At 38.0% G+C, this 18,711-nt stretch overlaps 1 protein-coding gene across 16 annotated transcripts in view; it reads right to left on the bottom strand.

Moving 5' to 3' along the window:
• Window positions 1–18,711, bottom strand: part of FAM13A (family with sequence similarity 13 member A) — a 353,167-nt gene that overhangs the window by 46,424 nt on the left and 288,032 nt on the right. For all 16 annotated transcript variants that reach the window (XM_088836241.1, XM_055434557.2, XM_055434553.2 and 13 more), the window contains 2 exons: window positions 17,512–17,688; window positions 10,890–11,076 (listed from right to left, as the gene is read on the bottom strand). In XM_088836241.1, coding sequence (XP_088692367.1) covers window positions 10,890–11,076; window positions 17,512–17,688 — 364 coding nt within the window. The remainder of the gene's footprint in view (window positions 1–10,889; window positions 11,077–17,511; window positions 17,689–18,711) is intronic.

Genomic DNA, 18,711 nt, shown 5'->3' with positions numbered 1-18,711 from the left:
ACTTAAGAGCCTTTTCTTCTGTGATATTTAATGTTAATCTTTATATTAGCCAAGATGGAAAAAAACAGGAAACTTACTTCAAGTAGCATGTATTTCAGACTGACGGAGAGGGCTTAACACTTATCGGGAGGCATATTATTAAGATATTTTGACTGCCTCTGTGAAAACAGCCAACAGTTTCTAAATACAACTCAGGTGACTGAGCACAAAGTAAGCTGTTCCCATGCAGGAAGATTACAAATATGCAAACAAGAGCACGTTTGCATTTGGTGGACTCAAACACAGAGCTGCCTTGGAGATTTAGACCTGAATTTCATTGAACTCAAAGATTCATTTCTTCATTAAAAGACTATTAAGTACAATCCATGTATTCTGTGTTGTCAAAATAAAGAACACATTGAAGCAACATGTATTCATCTACACATTTATAATCTTTCACTGTGAAAAGCCCATTGCAAAATACATCTGATTAAGGTTCATGGTGATCCTATGAAATTGATATATACAAAAATCTCCACAAAACAAACATATAGACTAGATAACTAATCTTGGGCTTGGTAGATGGATAAATTATTTTCCATTTATGGTGGTATGGTCAACTTGTCTGCAATTCTTAAAAGTTTAAAACCCTAGGTTCCATCAAGTATAAAAACAAGGGAGACAACATATCATGAGTTATTAATAGTGGCTCTGGAGTCAAATGTTTGGGTTTGAATCTTAGCTCCATCATTCATTAACTGTAAGATCCTACTGACTCTCCGTTTCCTCAGCTGTAAAATGGGGGTGGCAACAATACTTAACATAGGGCAATCGTAAGGATTAAATGAGGTAATACATGTAAAGTATTAAGCTAATGTCGTATACATTTAGTAAATATTAGCTGTTGGTGGTGTTATTATGATTTCTAAAACTGTAATCTCCAAGGAAATATATTACTGCTATTAGCCCACAGTTAAGATGATGTCCCAGGAACTGGTAAGACAGTATTTGTGTCTGCCATTACTGCATACCCACTGACATGTTTAGATAATTTACACAGATAATTTTAGAATGGATCTGAGAAATTTAAATATATATGTATGCATATATATATATATAAACATTCAATAATATGTACATTTTTGTACCTCTGAAGTTTGAGTTAGAAGAGACTTCTCTAAAACGGCTCTCATTAAGCCAGAGCATAGTTGCTCTTATTACTGGAATGTGATTTTCCTGATAAAGAGCTATCCATCTTTGACAAAGAATCTTTGTTCACATTGGTAATCTTCAACAGAGTATCAAAATCTTTAGTGTAAGATCTAGTGCAATAGTATTAAATTTCCCTGAAGCTCTGAAAGATGAATTCCTAGGGAAAGCACAACCCTCTACCTTCAGATCACATTAAAACACTGTCCATGAAATACCTTTATAATTATATGCAAATATTTCAGAAGAAATAAAAATCTTCAGGTGGGAGGCTAAGATACATTCAGAAAGAACATAAAATAAACCATAATATAAATTTAAATATATTTCAGTTAGCAAAGTGTTAAAAGATTGATTTTTTTTCTAAAACAGAAAGAACCAAGATACAGTCAACATAGGCTTTGAGAATTACAGAAAATATATAGTTATGTTGTACAATAGAAAGCTTTGCAAAAAGCAGGTGTGAAATGTGAGAAAGTTTAGCTGATTTTCAGGGTTAAGACAAGTTGTAACTTCAACTCTCTCACTCCACTTTTTAAAAAATGTTTGATCTGTATGTTTAACAACTCTTTAAGGACCTGAGTTTCTACAGATGTAACTGACAAAGGGTGACTTTCAAAATTGTTCAGTATTTCTCTCTATAGCTTTGTAATAATTCCAGTTTTCATGCTGTCTTCCACACATCTGAGACTACTGAATATTCATAGTCTGCTTTCACCAAAGCAGCATGCGAGTACACAGTGTTCCTTTGCTAAAGTGATTAGGTTGCCCCTATACCTTTTGGAAACAGGAATATGTGAAGAATGTGTTATAATTGGCAACCTACAGCAATTTTTTTAAGAATGAGACTAACAAGGGTAGTAAAGATCTAGGAGTACATAACACAAGTACCTATTTTCCGTGGGTGCTAAACACTTTATAGATTCTAACTTCCATTCTTTGCCTAAGGGTTTGGGGAGGGAAGATTGAGAAATAGATCAGCCATTCCCCCCACTTCACTGAGATGGGGAAAGGAGAAAATGAAATGGACAGGTCAAAATAATGGCTGAAATTTAGAAAGCTTCCACTGTAAGACAAGTATGCTACTGGACTTTCAAATGCTCTGTAGTTGTTAACAGTGCTGGTCTTATGAGAAAATAGTGGCTCAATGACCTCTGAAGGTTTTTAACTGTTTTATGTGCCAAATGCTTCTCCAGGTGTGGTAAAAGAGTAGCTCGTTAATGTTTTCATTTATTTAAGTTTGAAGTAAAAAAACTCTTATAAAACATCATGTCTTACTGGATTAATTTAATTTTAGTCTTCTAAAGTTAGTATCTTTTAAAGGTAATAGATAATTTTAAGGAACAGCAAAGGGCAGATTATGTCTTTAAGTATAATTTGATAAAACTGCTTTTAGAATTGCACTAAAAAAGATAAATCTAGTTCTGCCTCATAGAAGGCCTACCAGAGACTTGAAAACATACAAATTTTCTATAATTTACTTGGACAATCTGGGGGTGTCAGAAGAAATTGAAATTTAAGAACCATTCTCCTCAATTATAAAAATGATCTAAAATCTACAAAGAGCAAAAGCTTTGAAAAAATTAGACTGTGGAGCTTATTTTCAGTTCTTCCCCCTGGCCCCTTCTGTGTTTTGGCATTGACAGCTAGGCTCAAACCTGTTTGATCACTGAAATACTTGAAAACACTTGGAGCACGAACAAATTTGGCTTCTAAAACTATAAAAGGCTGACAAAGCCTTTATGCTGTGTGTGTGCTGTGCTTAGTCGCTTCACTTGTGTCTGAGTTACTCTTCTGCCCATGGGATTTTTCTGGCAAGAATACTGGAGTGGGTTACCATGTCTTCCTCCAGGGGCTCTTCCTGACCCAGGGATTGAACCCCTGTCTCCTGCATTGCAGGCAGATTCTTTACCGCTGAGCCACCAGAGAAGCCTGACAAAGCCTTTACAGAGGACTTTTCTCAATATACAAACAATTCAGTTTGAAAGCTACATGGGACACTGCTAGTCAAAACAAGTTCATTATTCAAAAAGAATTCCTGGTACTGTAAGAGTACACCTATGGAAGAGCTTGCTAGCTGTCCACCCAAATCCATTCCACCTTTCTTGCACAGTGATGAAGGAGCCACGTGCCCAGTGAGAGCACATCTGAAGCCTCTCAGGCAGGTAGATAGGGTCATGTGACTAGCTTCTCTTCAGTAGGAAGAGAAGTATGCGTGCTTTCCAGGCCTGCCTAATAAGCTGCCTCACAAGGTTCATGCCTTGACGCTCATTCTCTCCTCTTGTGAGCTGGAATTCAGATGAAAAACACGTGTGCTGTGGAAGCTAGCTGCTGAAGCTAGAGGCATACGGCCTGAGTCCCTGAAACACTGTGTGGAGCAAGTCTTCCAACTCCTCTCCTGAGCCCTAAACTGCTTTAGATTGTCACAGAAGAACTTTGACGGTGTTCAAGGCATTGAATTTTGGGTCATTTTGTTACCCAAGTTACCCTAAAAAGAATGTGTTAGTGCAAGTGTTAGTTGCTCAGCTGTGTCCAACTCTTTGTGACCCCATGACTGTAGCCCAGCAGGCTCCTCTGTTTATGGGATTCTTCAGGCAAGAACCCTAGAGTGGATAGTGGGGATCTTCCCAACCCAGCAATGGAAGCCAGGTCTCCTGCGCTGCAGGCAGATTCTTTTTCACTTGAGCTACCACACTAAATGATATGGCAACTGTTCATTCACTCACTTTTCTTAAAACACATTTTTTTTGTGAGTGGTGAGCTATGCTGGGTACTGGGGTACAATGGTGGATGGTGAACTGACAGGCACTGGTCCTTGCCATCGTCACTTCTGTATTTGGTTACTGCTCCAACTGCAGTCTGTCACACTGTTAACACTATCTTAATTTTAAAAACAGGTTCTATCTGAACAGCCCTCACCATTCCTGGGCTATATAGTTGTCAGAGTGATCCTTTCAAAAGGTACTTCAGAAAATTACTTTCTTCTCTTCAATCCTCTAATGGCTTCTCATTTCACTCAAGGTAAATGCTAAAGATCTAAAAATGGCTACAAAGCCTTAAGGGATCAGGCTCCCTGCTATGTCTCTGACCTCATCTCCTACAACACTCCCCCCTCAACTCTGCTCTGACCCGGAGAGCCTTTTGCTCATCTTCCAAAGGCTAAGGCTGTTCTCCCTCTGCCTGGATAGTCTCTCCTCAGATATCCCAATGGCTCACTCCCTCACAGGTCCCTGCATAAGCGCTATTCTCAGCGATGCCAGACCTGAAGACAGTCTGCTCAGTGTCCATCCTCAGCTTCCCACCCACACCCCAATTCACCCCGCTTCACCTCTCTCCACAGCATGTGCTGCCATCTGACTACACGCGGGTTTGCTTCTTATCCGCCTCATCCTTTGAGAATACAGACTTCCAGACGGCAGACAGTGTGTCTGTTTGGGTCACCATTTTGTCTTTTGTGTTAAAACAGCACCTGTCATACAGTTAATTGTTATATGTTTGAAGGAATGAATGAGTTTCAATCTGCGGTTCAAATGGTGGGTTTTTGTTTTGTTTTTTGCCTTATATTGACACCACTTAGAGAATCACTGTCAGGTGGTTTTTGACAGGAGTTCTTGCTGGGTTACATTGCATTAAAACCAAGAGTTGAGATTTTCAACATTATGTAAATGATTGTTCTTATAAACAGGCAAAATGGTTTAGAGGGGGTGGAGGAGAGAGTGGAGGCATGAAGATGTGCTAGGTGGCTGTCCTGATATTCCAGACTAGTTATAAAAAGTGCCTCAGCGATGGCAATACAAAGGGAAAAGGAGGGGCATGTTTTTAAAGTAGAGTCAACTAGATTTGACATATGACAAACACTGGAAGAAGGAAAGGTCTTAGAAATGACTAAGAAGATGAGGACCTGTGAAATCAGATGAGTGAAAAAGAGACCAAGGAGGAAAAGATGATTCACTTGATTTTCACATGTTGACCTGAAAGTACGGTCTAAGGTGAGCTTCACAGAGCATCACGGAAGTGTTGCTTTGGAAGTCATTTCCAAAGAGGTGACCTCTGACACCACAGAAGTAGAGAAGCTCTCAGGGACAGTGCTGATGGACAAGAGATGAGGCGATCATCTGTGTAACATTTGTATCTAAGCATATCTTGTGGAAAACCAGTCAGTGAGGGACACAGTAACGAGGAACAGGGTCATTGCGGTAAGAGGACAGAGAGAGATCAACATCCTGGAGGTCAAGGGAGAAAGATTTCTGAGAAAAGCGGACAGAGGATCAAGAACCACAAGGACTTCAGGAGGCCAAGGAAGCCAACAACAGCACAGTGGTCTTAACATACCAGAAACAACCACACGTTCACCCAGTGACACAGAGAAAGGAGTGTCTTCAGAGAAGTGGGGGTAGAATCTGAATCACAAGAGTTGATTAGCAAGTATGGAAAGAACTGGAAGTGTCTGCAAACCGTTTAAAATTTTTGATGGCAAAACGAAGGGCAAAGATTGACCATCAGAACAGAGTGAGCAGAAAGAACTTATATAGGTACTGTTTTCAGTTTTTCCTATTATTTAGCACATTTCATTGCACTTAAATGTCACAAAAAACCACAAAGAGATATAAATACTCCCATGTTACAGAGTAACTGCTCACTTGCCTCAGCTATTAGGTGATAAAGTTGGAACTGAAATTCAGGCCTGAGTGTAAGACCTAAGCTGCTTCCTTGAACCCTGCCTATGATTTCAGAGGGTGTATGTGAAATTAAATAGATGCTGTTTATGAATAAGAGTGCTACTAGACTATGTTTTTTTAAATACATAAAATGTAAAGCTTATTAAGGCATTAGTATAATCATATAAAGAATATTTGGAAAATATTCTTTGGCTGGAGTAAAAATTGCCCCGAATACTTCCACCATCACCACCACCACCACAATAGTATTGTTCAATCATTTAAGGTATATTTCCTTTGTGTGTTTTTCTAGGAATATAGTTATATACATATGTTCACACATAAATGCATGCACTATACATACTACTTCATAACCTACTTTCGAGGGAGAGTATCATGGAACCCGAGCCCCACCACTTATTTGTGACCTTGGACAGCTGTTTATCTCCTGTGCTTCATTTTCCTCATGTTCAAATGAGAATATTAATAATAATAATTAGTACTTTATGGGTTATTGGGAGGATTAAAATTGATAATATATGCAAAGCATTTAAAATAAAGCACTTAAAATATACTTTGCCAAGCATTTTTCACTGTATCACATAGTCTTCAGAACCATAATTTTTGACACATAATATCTTATTGAATTGACATACAAATGTTACTCATCTGGTCTCCTACTTTTGAACATTTAAATTGCTTCTAATTCTCCATGATTATAGACAACCATGCGGTGAGCAAATCAGTACTTCCGGTCCTTTCCATATGTACGATGCTGTCTCCAGAGGAGAATAGCAGAGGTAGGATGATTACCTAAAATGCCTGAATTAAGGCTTTTGATTCAAACTGTGAAACTGTGCCCTAGAAAGAATGTTTTTCAGATAGAGGCATTTTCTAGGCCAACAGAAATGAGCTAGTGGTGAGGAAGCAGTGAAAAGTGCATGAGGAAGTGAGTGTGTGTGTTTGCACGTGTACAAGAGGTGGAGAGATGGATGCAGAAAACATAATTTTCAAGGATTCGTAATCTTAGATTTTAGAAAAACGTTTATCATTTGAGCAGGTAAGAAAATGGGTAGAGATCTAGAGAAATTCTGAAGCAGAAAAGAGGGAAGTCACTGAAACACAAGCTTGCTGTCTTAGCTGTTCAGAGACAAATTAGGCCACAAGGTCTCCATCAGAGAGAGGCTGAAGAGCACAGATGCGAGCTGGCAGTGTAAGAAGAGCAGAAGGTTCTGACCACAGCAATCATTCGAGATAAGGCAGAGCACTCAACGCCACTCACTACCACTAATTTCTGAGTTAGGAACTATCTGCATTCTCTCAATCTTTGCTGCTCATGATCGTTCAAAAGGGAAAAGGACAAGGCAAAGTACGCAGATAGTTCCTACTCTAGAGATTTTTAATCTGCAAGATGTTCTTTTTAGGTCTCTTTGGCTGTGTTATGGGCTGGTGAGATCACTGTAAAATTATCACTCAAACACTTCAGTTCCTCTCATTTTCTCTGGAAAATGCTTTGCTCCCATATCTCCGTCAAAACTGCTCTTACTGAGTGATCTCCAGCTTGCTAATTCCAATGGCTAAACTCTCACTGTTCTACTTGGTTAACCATCTGACCTTCTTTGCAGCTAGAGATACCCAGTTTACTTGGCTTCCAAAACATCAAACACACCTCATTTTCTCCTTTTTTGCTGTTGTCTCCTTCTTAAGTCTTCTCTACTGTACCTTGTTATCTCCCCATCCTCTACATGTTTATAGGCCTCAGGGCTCACGGTCCCTGAGGTCACTTCCCTTTTCTGTTCAAACTCACACCCTTGATTACTTCATCTAGTATACTGACTTTAAATACCCTGGGTTCATTCCTTGGTCAGGGAACTAGATCCCACATGCCACAACTAAGAGTTCAAACGATGCAGTGAAGATCAAAGATCTTGCATGCCGCAACTAAGACAGAGAATAGCCAAACAAACAAACTCAAAAAACATGTCCAACACTGAACCATGATACTATCTCCCAAACTTCTCTCTTCTCCATCGCAGTAAATTGGTGTCACAAACCTTCTAGTTGCTCAGGCCAAAAATCTTGGTGTTATCTTTCATACTACAGAGGTAATATCAGGAAATCTTGTCAATTCTATGTTCAAAATATATCCAGAAAGCATCTATTACCTCATGACGACTGCAATGCAGTACTCTAGGAGGACGTTTTAGTCAATGTGAACAATGTCCCCTACAGCAGTGCCCTGTGCAGCCTGCAAGGCATTATGTGCTGGCTTGAAGATCACCTTAGTTCATGCCATCATCAGCGCACACCTAGATTATTGCAATAGTTTCCTAAGTGGTTTCTCTGCTTCTGCCCTTGGCTGCGTCCTGTCTGTTCTCAACGCAGAAATTTGGTCAGACCAAATTTCAGTAAGTCACATCACCACTCTGCCTAGAACCCTCACACGGATTCTCATCTCACCCAGATTAAAGACAGAGTCTTTACAATGTTCTATGAGGCCCTACTTAATTTGTTTTCTCCTCACCTTCCATTATCTTTTACACTTTCCTCATTCTCTTCTAACCATAATGCTATCTTTGCAGTTTCTTGAACATTTCATCTAAGTGATTATCTTGGGGTCTCTAAACCTGCTGTGATAATATGGTTTGTTTCCTTACTTCCTCTAGATCTTTACACTCAAATAGCAAACTCTTGGAAGGCCATCTCTATAAACTCTATTTGTTTAAAATTGCAACCCCTGCCCATTTATAATTCCTAGCCTCATGTTTTGCTTTATTTTTCTTACTAATAGTTATCACTATGTAATATATTTTATGGTTTACTTTTTTATCTTGATTTTGTCTGTTTTTCCCACTAGAATGTAAGCTCCATGAGGGCAGTGATTTTTGCCTGTTGTCTCACAGATGTATCCCCAGATTCTGAAATATTTTGTGGCACAGAGAAGGTATACTATTACATATGTTTTCCAGCAACAAAAGTTTAGTCAGTGTATAAAGAACTTGAAAAGGAATAAGAGAAGGTTTTGGAGGAGAGTGGGGGAAAGTAAAAATAGAAGTTTAAAAGTAAATAGGAAGTTAAGAAGCACAACTTCACTTTCAGGATGTAGTCTAAACAGTAGTCACTGTCATGTTCCCTGGCTATTTGCTCTGTGGTTACCTGTGAAGATGAGATTTAAAATTAATGGAATATGAGAATCAGGAAACATCTTTGAGAATACCCTCACTTCACAGATGAGAAAGTTTTGCTTCTGTCTGAGTTGTGTTGGCAGGGCTTTAAATTATTCACTGCAACAAAGACACGTTCCACTTAGCTCAGTTATGTTAACATGTGACCTGCACAATCCTGGAACGTGGAAACTGGCAGCTAAGGTGGGGACAAATCCTTTCACAGGAAAAAAAAAAACAAAACATAGAATGGAATTAAACTTTTTCATCCAAATGTTTTTAAACATCAACTATGTCCACAGTTTTAGCAATCATACATGTATTCTAAGGAATAAATATACTTTTCCAGTTTCATTAGACTACCACTTAGCTAATTTAAGAGACTATTCCTGGTGGAAAAAATATTGAAAACAAATCATGGGCCAAATAAAGAGCTAATAGAGTTAGTATCATTTAGTTTATTAAAAATTTTACTTTTCCTTCAAATAAGAATTAAGTTAGTGTTAAAAAGCATTTAATGTATAATGGTTCCAAAGCTTGCATGCATGCTAAGTTGCTTCAGTCATGTCCAACTCTTTGCGATATCATGGACTATAGCCCACCAGGATCTTCTGTCCACGGGATTCTCCAGGCAAGAATACTGGAGTGGGCTACCACAGCCTCCTCTTGGGGGTCTTCCAGACCCAGGGATCAAATCTGTGTCTCTTATGTCTCCTGCATTGGCAGATGGGCTTTTTACCACTAGTACCACCTGGGAAGCTGTATTTGTAGAACTGTGTCAGACACCAGTCTGAGGTGGGTGACTCTGTTTACTCTAGTTGATCTGTTTGTTTCCAGAAACAGGGTATCAAGACATATGGGAGAAAATGGAGTAAACATGCTTTCCCAAGATTTGCATTTATGTATATTTTCTTTAAGGAATAAAATTGGGAATTTTCTCTGAGCACAGGCAGAAATTGACAATGGGAAACTAGGTGGCCCATGAGTTTTGTTAAATTTATAGTAAACCCAGCATGGAGGTAAAAACTGCTGAGATAAACCAGAACAGAGGCTTTAAACACTGAGAGACAGTGGATATTACCTATTTTTATTAGGGACTCCAGTTTATGTTATAAAATTCAACTTCAGTTTTTTTGGGGGATTAAATTTCTGAAAGCTAAAGGAAAACAGAAGACAAACTTTGGTTCTCACTTTTCAAAGAAACTGAACATATACAATAAAGGATGATGTATATTTATAGCTAAACTGGATAAATACTGAGTTATTGACTAAACTCACTTGCATAACTTATATATCAAATTCATGAACCAGCATTTAGGTCTTAGGTAACTGTGTAGGAGATTAATTTGATTCTGATTAATATAGGGGAAAAAACCTATAGAGCATAGCTTTGAAATTAAATTTCTGAACACAAAGGGATTTCTGAACACAAAGACAGTTGATCCTATTTCCATATGTATTTTTATTTTACCTCACTTTAAACTCATTAATTTTTTATATTCATATAGATAAGAACAGATAAAATGGAGGAAAATAAGGAAAAATGCTTTGAAAATTTTATTCCAAAAATAAAATATAAAAATGCTCAAAAGAATGAGATAAAAGCCAGACCAATTTCAATAACATAGAAATCAAAGTGTGTGTTGTTTCTGGTTCCTTTGGCAAAACACACTGTTTCGTGAATTTGATTCTTATAGTTATTAAAAAGAAATAAAAGTGTGTATACTTAGTACCTCTAAGATCTCTTTCAGAACTCATGTACTATAATTCTGTGAAACTCGAGCTTGACATTAGTTTTTATTTTTTAAAAAGCAAGGAAAAGAGATGTGGTATTTCCTAACTGGCTACAAGTAAACATTTTATAGAATTATGCACTTACCACAAGACCATCTTGATTTTCATTGAGCTCAGAAAGTTTGGAACCAGATTTCTGACGTTTAGGTTTACCCCTTTCTCCAATATAACCAGAAGTAGTTTCATATAATTTTTCCACTTCATGAGCAGTCAACATACATTCATCAAGATTGCTGAAGCCAGAAGGAATATTTTCTTTGTTGAGAAGTCCCCTTGAATTGAAAAAAAATTAGCCTCGTTTTACTTTAAAAGGCAAAAAGGATGTTTTAATGACACTGCATCATGCAGAAAGAAGAGTGCCTAGACATTCCAAGTTTCATCTTTTATCAAAATCTGAGCAGAGTGCTACTCCTGAGACCACTTGGTGCCAAATGTATCAGATTAAAAGAGAAATTATTCTTAAAGGCAAACTGGCGAGGGCTGTGTTCTACCAATGAAAAGCTTTTGTATTTGTACCAAAAGTAATTTATATTCAAAACCAGGGGAATTGTGCAAACTTGCAAAGACATTTTCCCTTATTCATAGGTTTTATAAACATATATACATACACATACATGAATCTTATAAATTAATATATTAAGAAAAATCTGAAAAGGAAATACATCTTTTTCTCCAGAATGGGACACTCATTTTCTCCGAGAAAAACATTTTATCATGGTATAAATGCATTAATACCTAAATCTGACTATATCAGACGATCCTGCTAAAAATATATATAACAAGAACTATGGAATACAAAGCATTTTAACTGAAATATGGATTTGTTACTTCCCAGTACCAGTTTCTGAATGTAAGCTTATAACTAGAGTTCCTTCATGACCTAGTTTTAGAAGTTTTAATTACAGAATTTAATTCATTTAATGCTCTTGAAATGCTTCCAATAAGCATTTTAACATTCTCCTTTAAGAGGTTTTTCACAAAATTACAGTATTTAGTGAAATGTTTGTCTTTTACTACATCACAGGACAAATTAAACCATCAGTGCAGCACCATTTGGTCAGGTACAAATGAATGAGACTTACTCTCCATCATGGTGTGACCTTAAAGGTTCTTCCCTGCAACTTGAGATTACCATACTAAATGATTTAAGTCAGAAGAGAAAGACAGATACCACATGATATCACTTACGTGTGGAATCTACAATATAGCACAAATGAACCTAACTACAAAACAGAAAAAGAATCATGGACAGAGAAGACAGATTGGTGGCTGCCAAGGGGATGGGAGGGAGGGATGGTGTGGGAGTTAGGGGTTGGCAGATGCAAACTGTTGCATATAGAATGGATAAACAACAAGGTCCCACTGTATAGCACTGGCAACTACCTTCGATATCCTGGGATAAAGCATAATGGAAAAGAATATAAAAGCGAATGTGAATATGTGTGTAACTGAATCACTTTGCTGTACAGCAGAAATTAATACACTGTAAATCAACTATAATTCAATTTTTAAACTATATAAAGATAACTCCTAACCACCCAAAACTGTATTTGAAATAAGTGAGCTCCGAAGTGTAAAAATAAATGAACATATTTTACTATCAATCATATCCCCAAATGAAACAGAGTAAATTAAATATTTATTCTGTAATTTAAATTCATATCCTGTCTTAGGCTATCATGGAGGCAAAATTATGAATTAAATATTATCATAATATTTTCACCATTACACTATCTTGGTGATTTTTAATATTCCATATTTAATCTAGCCTTATTTTATACTTTTAATGTACAAATACATACATTTAGTAAAATTATATAAAAGATATATGTTACATTTATAAGAAATATTCCAAGTATAAAATAAATGAACACATGAGGAAAAGCTGCTTAGGGACCAACATGTAGGCACATATACACTCTTAAATCTCTCTCAAATTCACAGTGATTTTACTATAATATTTAACTATGTCTCTTTCTTTTTGTATTTTCTTAATTCCTGGGATATAGTTCCAATTATAATTTTTTAATGGAGGAATTTTTAGATTTGAAAGCTGTTGGAGTTGGTGATGGACAGGGAAGCCTGGGGCGTGCTGCAGTCCATGGGGTCACAAAGAGTCGGATACAACTGAGGTACTGAACTGAAGGACGAAACCGTGTCCCCCCGCCTCCCCAGTTCATATGATGAAGCCCTACCTGCCAGTGTGACAGGGCCTCTGAGGAGGTTAGTAAGGTTGCATGAGGTCATGAAGGTGGGGACTTAATCCAAGAGGGCTGGCATCCTTATAAGAAGAGGCAGACACCAGAGAGCAGAGGAAAGGCCGTGTGAGGGCACACTCACTGAGCAGGCAGCGCCAGCAAGGCAGAGAGGTCTCAGCAAACACCCACCCGCCAGCACCTTGATCTTGGACTTCAGCCTCTCTGAACTGCGGGAAAAGGCATTCCTGTTGTTTAAGGCTGTGGTCCTTCGTTATGGCAGCTTGAGCAGATTAATACAAAAGCTAAAAATTATTTTTAGAAACTAAAGGACCAAGTTTATTTTCTAATCTTTTTGAATAGTGAATGAATGACTGGAATAAATCCTGTTCAAATAAATATTCCCAAATCTGGTTGTGCAGTTGTGCTTAGGTGGAAATCCTGCTGTCCTCAAAGGATGCTCTTTGCTCATGTGTGAGCCGGTGCCTGGGCGACCCTGAGGAGCACAGGAGCACGAGTCTTCCAGTAATATCTCGACTCACACCTGCTGTCACCGTGATTTAATCTGAACTTAGATCCTGGTGGCCTCTCACTCTCCACATCTCAGGCTTTCTTTTTTCAGAGTTTCCTCCTCCCCCTGGATGCATGCACACGCAATGTTCTGGCAATACTGAACTTTTTAATATTCTAATATAGCACGATTTTCTTTTAGTTTGCAGTAGGAATTTAATATCATATTTATATAATAAAAATAGGTATAATTTTTTAGTTCATTGTGTTTTGGAAGGTTGAAGTCATTTTAAGCAGCCAGGCTTTACTTTTTTAAAAATACTTATTACGAAACTTTCAAACACAGAAAAATACAGGGACTATCACCATGAACTTCCTTATATCCACCACCAAGATTCAACAATATTTTCATGCTCCTGGCAGATGGTCAATTTTTAAATGAGAATTAAATTGAGCTCTCTCACATGATGAATATATTCCTTAAATTTTTACATTTTTAGCATAATAAATACTAATATGAGCCTGATAATGTTTCCTTATGAACTGAGACAAATAAGAAATCATGTACATTAAAGTATTTTTAGTCTGTCTTCTGCATTGCTTATTTTAAAAAATGTCATAATGGTATTAGTACAGATTTTATTGACTCTCCAATCTCACCTGAAACATGGGATATTTTTCTAAATGGTTGCAGGCAAAATAACATATCATGGATTTTTCAAAACATTTTAAAACCATTCCATAGGGCTAATAGTTTTGAATAGAAGATAGTGAAGTGTAGTTTTAATTCTTCCTAATTTTTTAAGCAAAACTTGACAGAAATCTTAGATAACAAATCAATTATGTATAAGCAAACACTGAGAAAAACATACTTGCTACAGGTTATAGTAATGATTCTTAACATTTTCAAATCTGACACCATGTAAGTGCATCTCTTGGGACATACTGAAGAGGACCTTGGGTGGGGGAGGAAAAGGAGCAGAGCTAGAGCTCTGAGAGACAGGGCCTTGTTCCTCCAAAGCCATGGAGAGCTCAGAGCAGTCATTCAGTACTGGCTGAAAGCTAAAGTCATGACTTTAGCTAGAGTCATGTCATGACTCTCAAGACATGATAGTGACCAGGGTGACAGGTTAGGAGGGGCCTTATGACCAGGAGGGTGAGACTAACAAGGAGTATGGGAAGGGGACTTCTGATCGCCCAGACCACATACTAAGGAAATAAATCAAGTGAGACTGTAAGTTTCTTCTGCTATAAACAGTTTGCACGCCAAGATTCTCTCACTCAACACACAGTTGACCATGATGAGTGAGAAGGATGAGCGATAAAGGAACTCCAGAGGAGGAAAAGGCTAGAGCTTCATGGGTATCTCTTCAGATTGCTAGGGGAAGCGCACTGACTGAAATCACCCACCCTGGCCAGGCACCTTAGTAACTATTTGCATCAGTTGTTTTACGACAGGAGGTCCTGGTAAGGAACACGGATTTAAAACGCTACCACCAACCAGAAGAGTTCAGGAAAGGTCAAAAGGAGACACCACATGTCCGACCACCTCCCGGAATCCTTCTGTGTGGCATCCATCTTGGCTGAACAAGGCTTGCACCACCAGGAAGGACTCTGATTCGGAATGATTGGCTAAAGACAACCCAGAAACTAATCCCATCACCATAAAACCCGACACTGCAAGCCTCGCCACGTGGCAGAGCTGTTCTCCTGGGTTCCTTTACCTACTGCTCTCTACCCGGGTGCCCTTTTCCAATAAAGTTTCTTGCTTTGTCAGCACATGTGTCTCCTCGGACAATTCATTTTCAAGTGTTAGACAAGAGCCCACTTTCAGGCTCTGGAAGGGGTCCCCCTTCCTGCAACAAGATGGCTAGTTAGTCTCTGCCATTCTCCATCTCCTTTTGTTCCCTTGCTGTTGATAGCAGAGAACAATCAAGGTAACTTCTGCGGAAACATCCTCAGATGTGGGAAACTGTATTTAAATTCTGCAGGAGTGGTTACCCTCTGTTTCATATCTCTCTCCCTGTCTAGCACCCTGTTCACTTTGACTTTACCCCTGCCATGCTCCTCCCTGGTCCAACCAACGCACCTACCACCACCAGGACTATGGTCCAGCTTTGTGCTAACATGCTCCTCTCTGTCACAGCAACAAGGGCAGAAAGCATGATGTCGTGACACACTAAGGATTTTAAAAATGCAGTGCTGCTGCATCCAGTGTGGCAAAAAATAAAGCAGAGACTAAGAACAGTGTTAAATGAATAACAGGTGCTCGCTGAATAACACAATATAGGCAGTATACAAACTAATTATATTCCTAAACATTTTCTATAAAGCTTACTCAGTGACTAATTTTAAATGTAAACATGTCCTATATTATAATCTTCCTATTTTCTAAAAGGAAATGTTATAGCACCCCCTCCTACCCACCAGCTCCAAAACAAATGTTTTGAAAAAAGTGTTGCTTATTATCATATGAAAAGTCAGTGGGTTATATAACTGATACTTTTTAATTTTTTAAAATTATATTTGCTAAGTAAGTGTTATTCACTCAGTCGTGCCTGACTCTTTGCAGCCCCATGGACTGCAGCTCATCAGGCTCCTCCGTCCATGAGATTTTGCAGGCAAGGATACTGGAGTGGGTTGCCATTTCCTTCTCCAGGGGATCTTCCCAACCCAGGAACTGAACTTAGGCCTCCTGCATTGCAGGCAGATTCTTGACCGACTGAGCTACAAGGGAAGCCCTATATTTGCTAAAATAGCTCTTAAATATCTCAATAATGCGCATGTGCAGCATGGAATTTATTTATACTATTTATCTTACATCTTTCTTTAAGCAAAGATAAGTTTCTTTTTCCCCATAAACATTCTGACACAGATTATGAGTCCAGGTGAAAAAGAATGTGGGGAACTAAGGTTTGGTTTAGTCTTTGACATTTAATAAGAAGTACAAAATAACTTTATAGAGACTAAATGCTACAGTAGGTAAAACTTTCAGGAAAAATATGAGAATATAGTCTATTATATATAAATTTATTTTCCTTAACAATTTAAATCATGATTATTCAATAACACGAATGGCAATTATTCATTTGTATTTTATCAAATCTTTTAATGGGGAAAACAGTTTATTGTAATACTCTTCTTGAAATTCATGCTAAGAGAATGCTTTAAAATGAGCCATTGTAATAATAAAGAACTCAAGCATTTCCTCTTTTGTTAGACTTGAGCTCAGCCTTTCTTATACTAAAACATAATCAACTGTCAGAGCATTCCAGTGACATTCTGGTATTTAATCAGGTCAATATAAGTAGGGGAATCTGCTGGCTCATAAGAAAACCTAACAGCAAGCTGAATGTTGTCTAACAAGGGAAAAAACCACCTGTAGACAGGCATCTGGCAATTTTCTCCTCCAATGGTGCAGGATCTTTCTAAATAAGATATTGACGAGAAAGCCATGAAATGTATTAAATCAGAGGTAGCTTCCCACCACATACGAAACATCCAAATGAAAATGAAATATTTATTCAATCACGTGTGAATTTCCAAATGTTAACTAAGCTTCAGTTCAGTTCAGTTCAGTCGCTCAGTCGTGTCCGACTCTCCGCGACCCCATGAATCACAGCACGCCAGGCCTCCCTGTCCATCACCAACTCCCGGAGTTCACTCAAACTCATGTCCACAGAATCGGTGATGCCATCCAGCCATCTCATTCTCCGTCGTCCCCTTCTCCTCCCGCCCCCAACCTTTCCCAGCATCAGAGTCTTTTCCAGTGAGTCAACTCGTCTCATGAGGTGGCCAAAGTACTGGAGTTTCAGCTTTAGCATCAGTCCCTCCAATGAACATCCAGGATTGATCTCCTTTAGAAGGGTCAAAATGAAAACTTTCAAAGTTTTAACCTGAATACTGAAATGAGAGTGCTGTAACAGTCATGAATTCGGACAGGTATTGTATATTTTTAAAAGAAGAGGGCAAATGTAAACAAGAGTATCAATGCCAACTCACACATCTCTGCTGTGTCGAACTTCTTCCTGCTCCTTAGCCTGGCTTCGTCGCTGTTTGGTGGGTGTGGAGGAAGATGATGATGCCCCAGATTCCGAGTCCTCTGAACTCTGGCCTCCAGAGCTATTAACATCAAAGAGATGTTGTTCTACAGCTGACCGGATGGTTCTTTCTAAGAGCCTGGTTAAAAAAAAAAAAAAAAGTCAATAACTGTGTTTAAAAATATGTCCCCATACATAGAGAACAGACTGGTAGTTGCCAAGAGGGAAGGAGGTTGGGGGAGGGATGGACTGGGAGGCTGGGGTTAACAGATACAAGCTTTAAAATACAGAATGGATAAATAACAAGGTCCTCCTGTATAGCACAGAGGACTATATTCAGTATCCTATGATAAACCATAGCGGAAAAGAATATTTAAAAAAGAATGAATCACTTTCTTATACAATCATAAATTAACACAACATTGTAAATCAACTATTCTTCAATAAAAAGTCCCCATCATATTGGAAATATCAGCATTTCTAATGGAATATCTACTACCACTTCATGAGCAAAGACAGTATGAGGAATTAATCCTCCAATATTTGCACTGTGTATGAGAAACAAAACTAAATGGAATGTATTCCACCAGTCAGATAATTGTGTTTTCCATCTTTGTGGGTCCAGAATTACTGAAATGGTCACAGCAGATCCAGCAACAATTACAAGAGGCATTCAGGAAACAAGGATCATTTAATACAAGGCAGAATGAGGAAAGATTTTTTTCCTCAAGGAATAATAATGAATCTATTCTTACAAAGGCAAGTATCTTCCAGATTTCATACCAGTTCTGCAGGGGAAGACAGTATGACTTACAAAGCAAATTGGCACAAATAATTTTATGATCCCTACTATTTGAATCTCTTGAAGATAAAATTACATAAAAAATAATGCTATTAAAAAAGAACAACTTACCAGAGCAATCACTCTTAATAACAGAAGGGTAAAACTTTCTGAATCTCTATTCAGTTAAATTGTGATATAAATGATTAAAACTGTATTCATACAAACATCCCAATATGATTGAAAATGTATTCATGCAAACATCCCAATATATACTACTGAAGAGAGAAGGACAGATTTATTTTATTCAACCTGAAGAAAACAGGTAAGCACAGGGGCTGACAAAAGTGATAATAAGACCGATAAGGTATCATTTTTAAA

Source organism: Moschus berezovskii, chromosome 5 (assembly GCF_049115385.1).
Source record: "Moschus berezovskii isolate FMDL1 chromosome 5, NW_MosBer_1.0, whole genome shotgun sequence".
Lineage (NCBI taxonomy): Eukaryota > Metazoa > Chordata > Mammalia > Artiodactyla > Moschidae > Moschus > Moschus berezovskii.
Note: the sequence above shows the minus strand (reverse complement) of the source record. Positions and strands in the feature narration are given on the sequence as shown.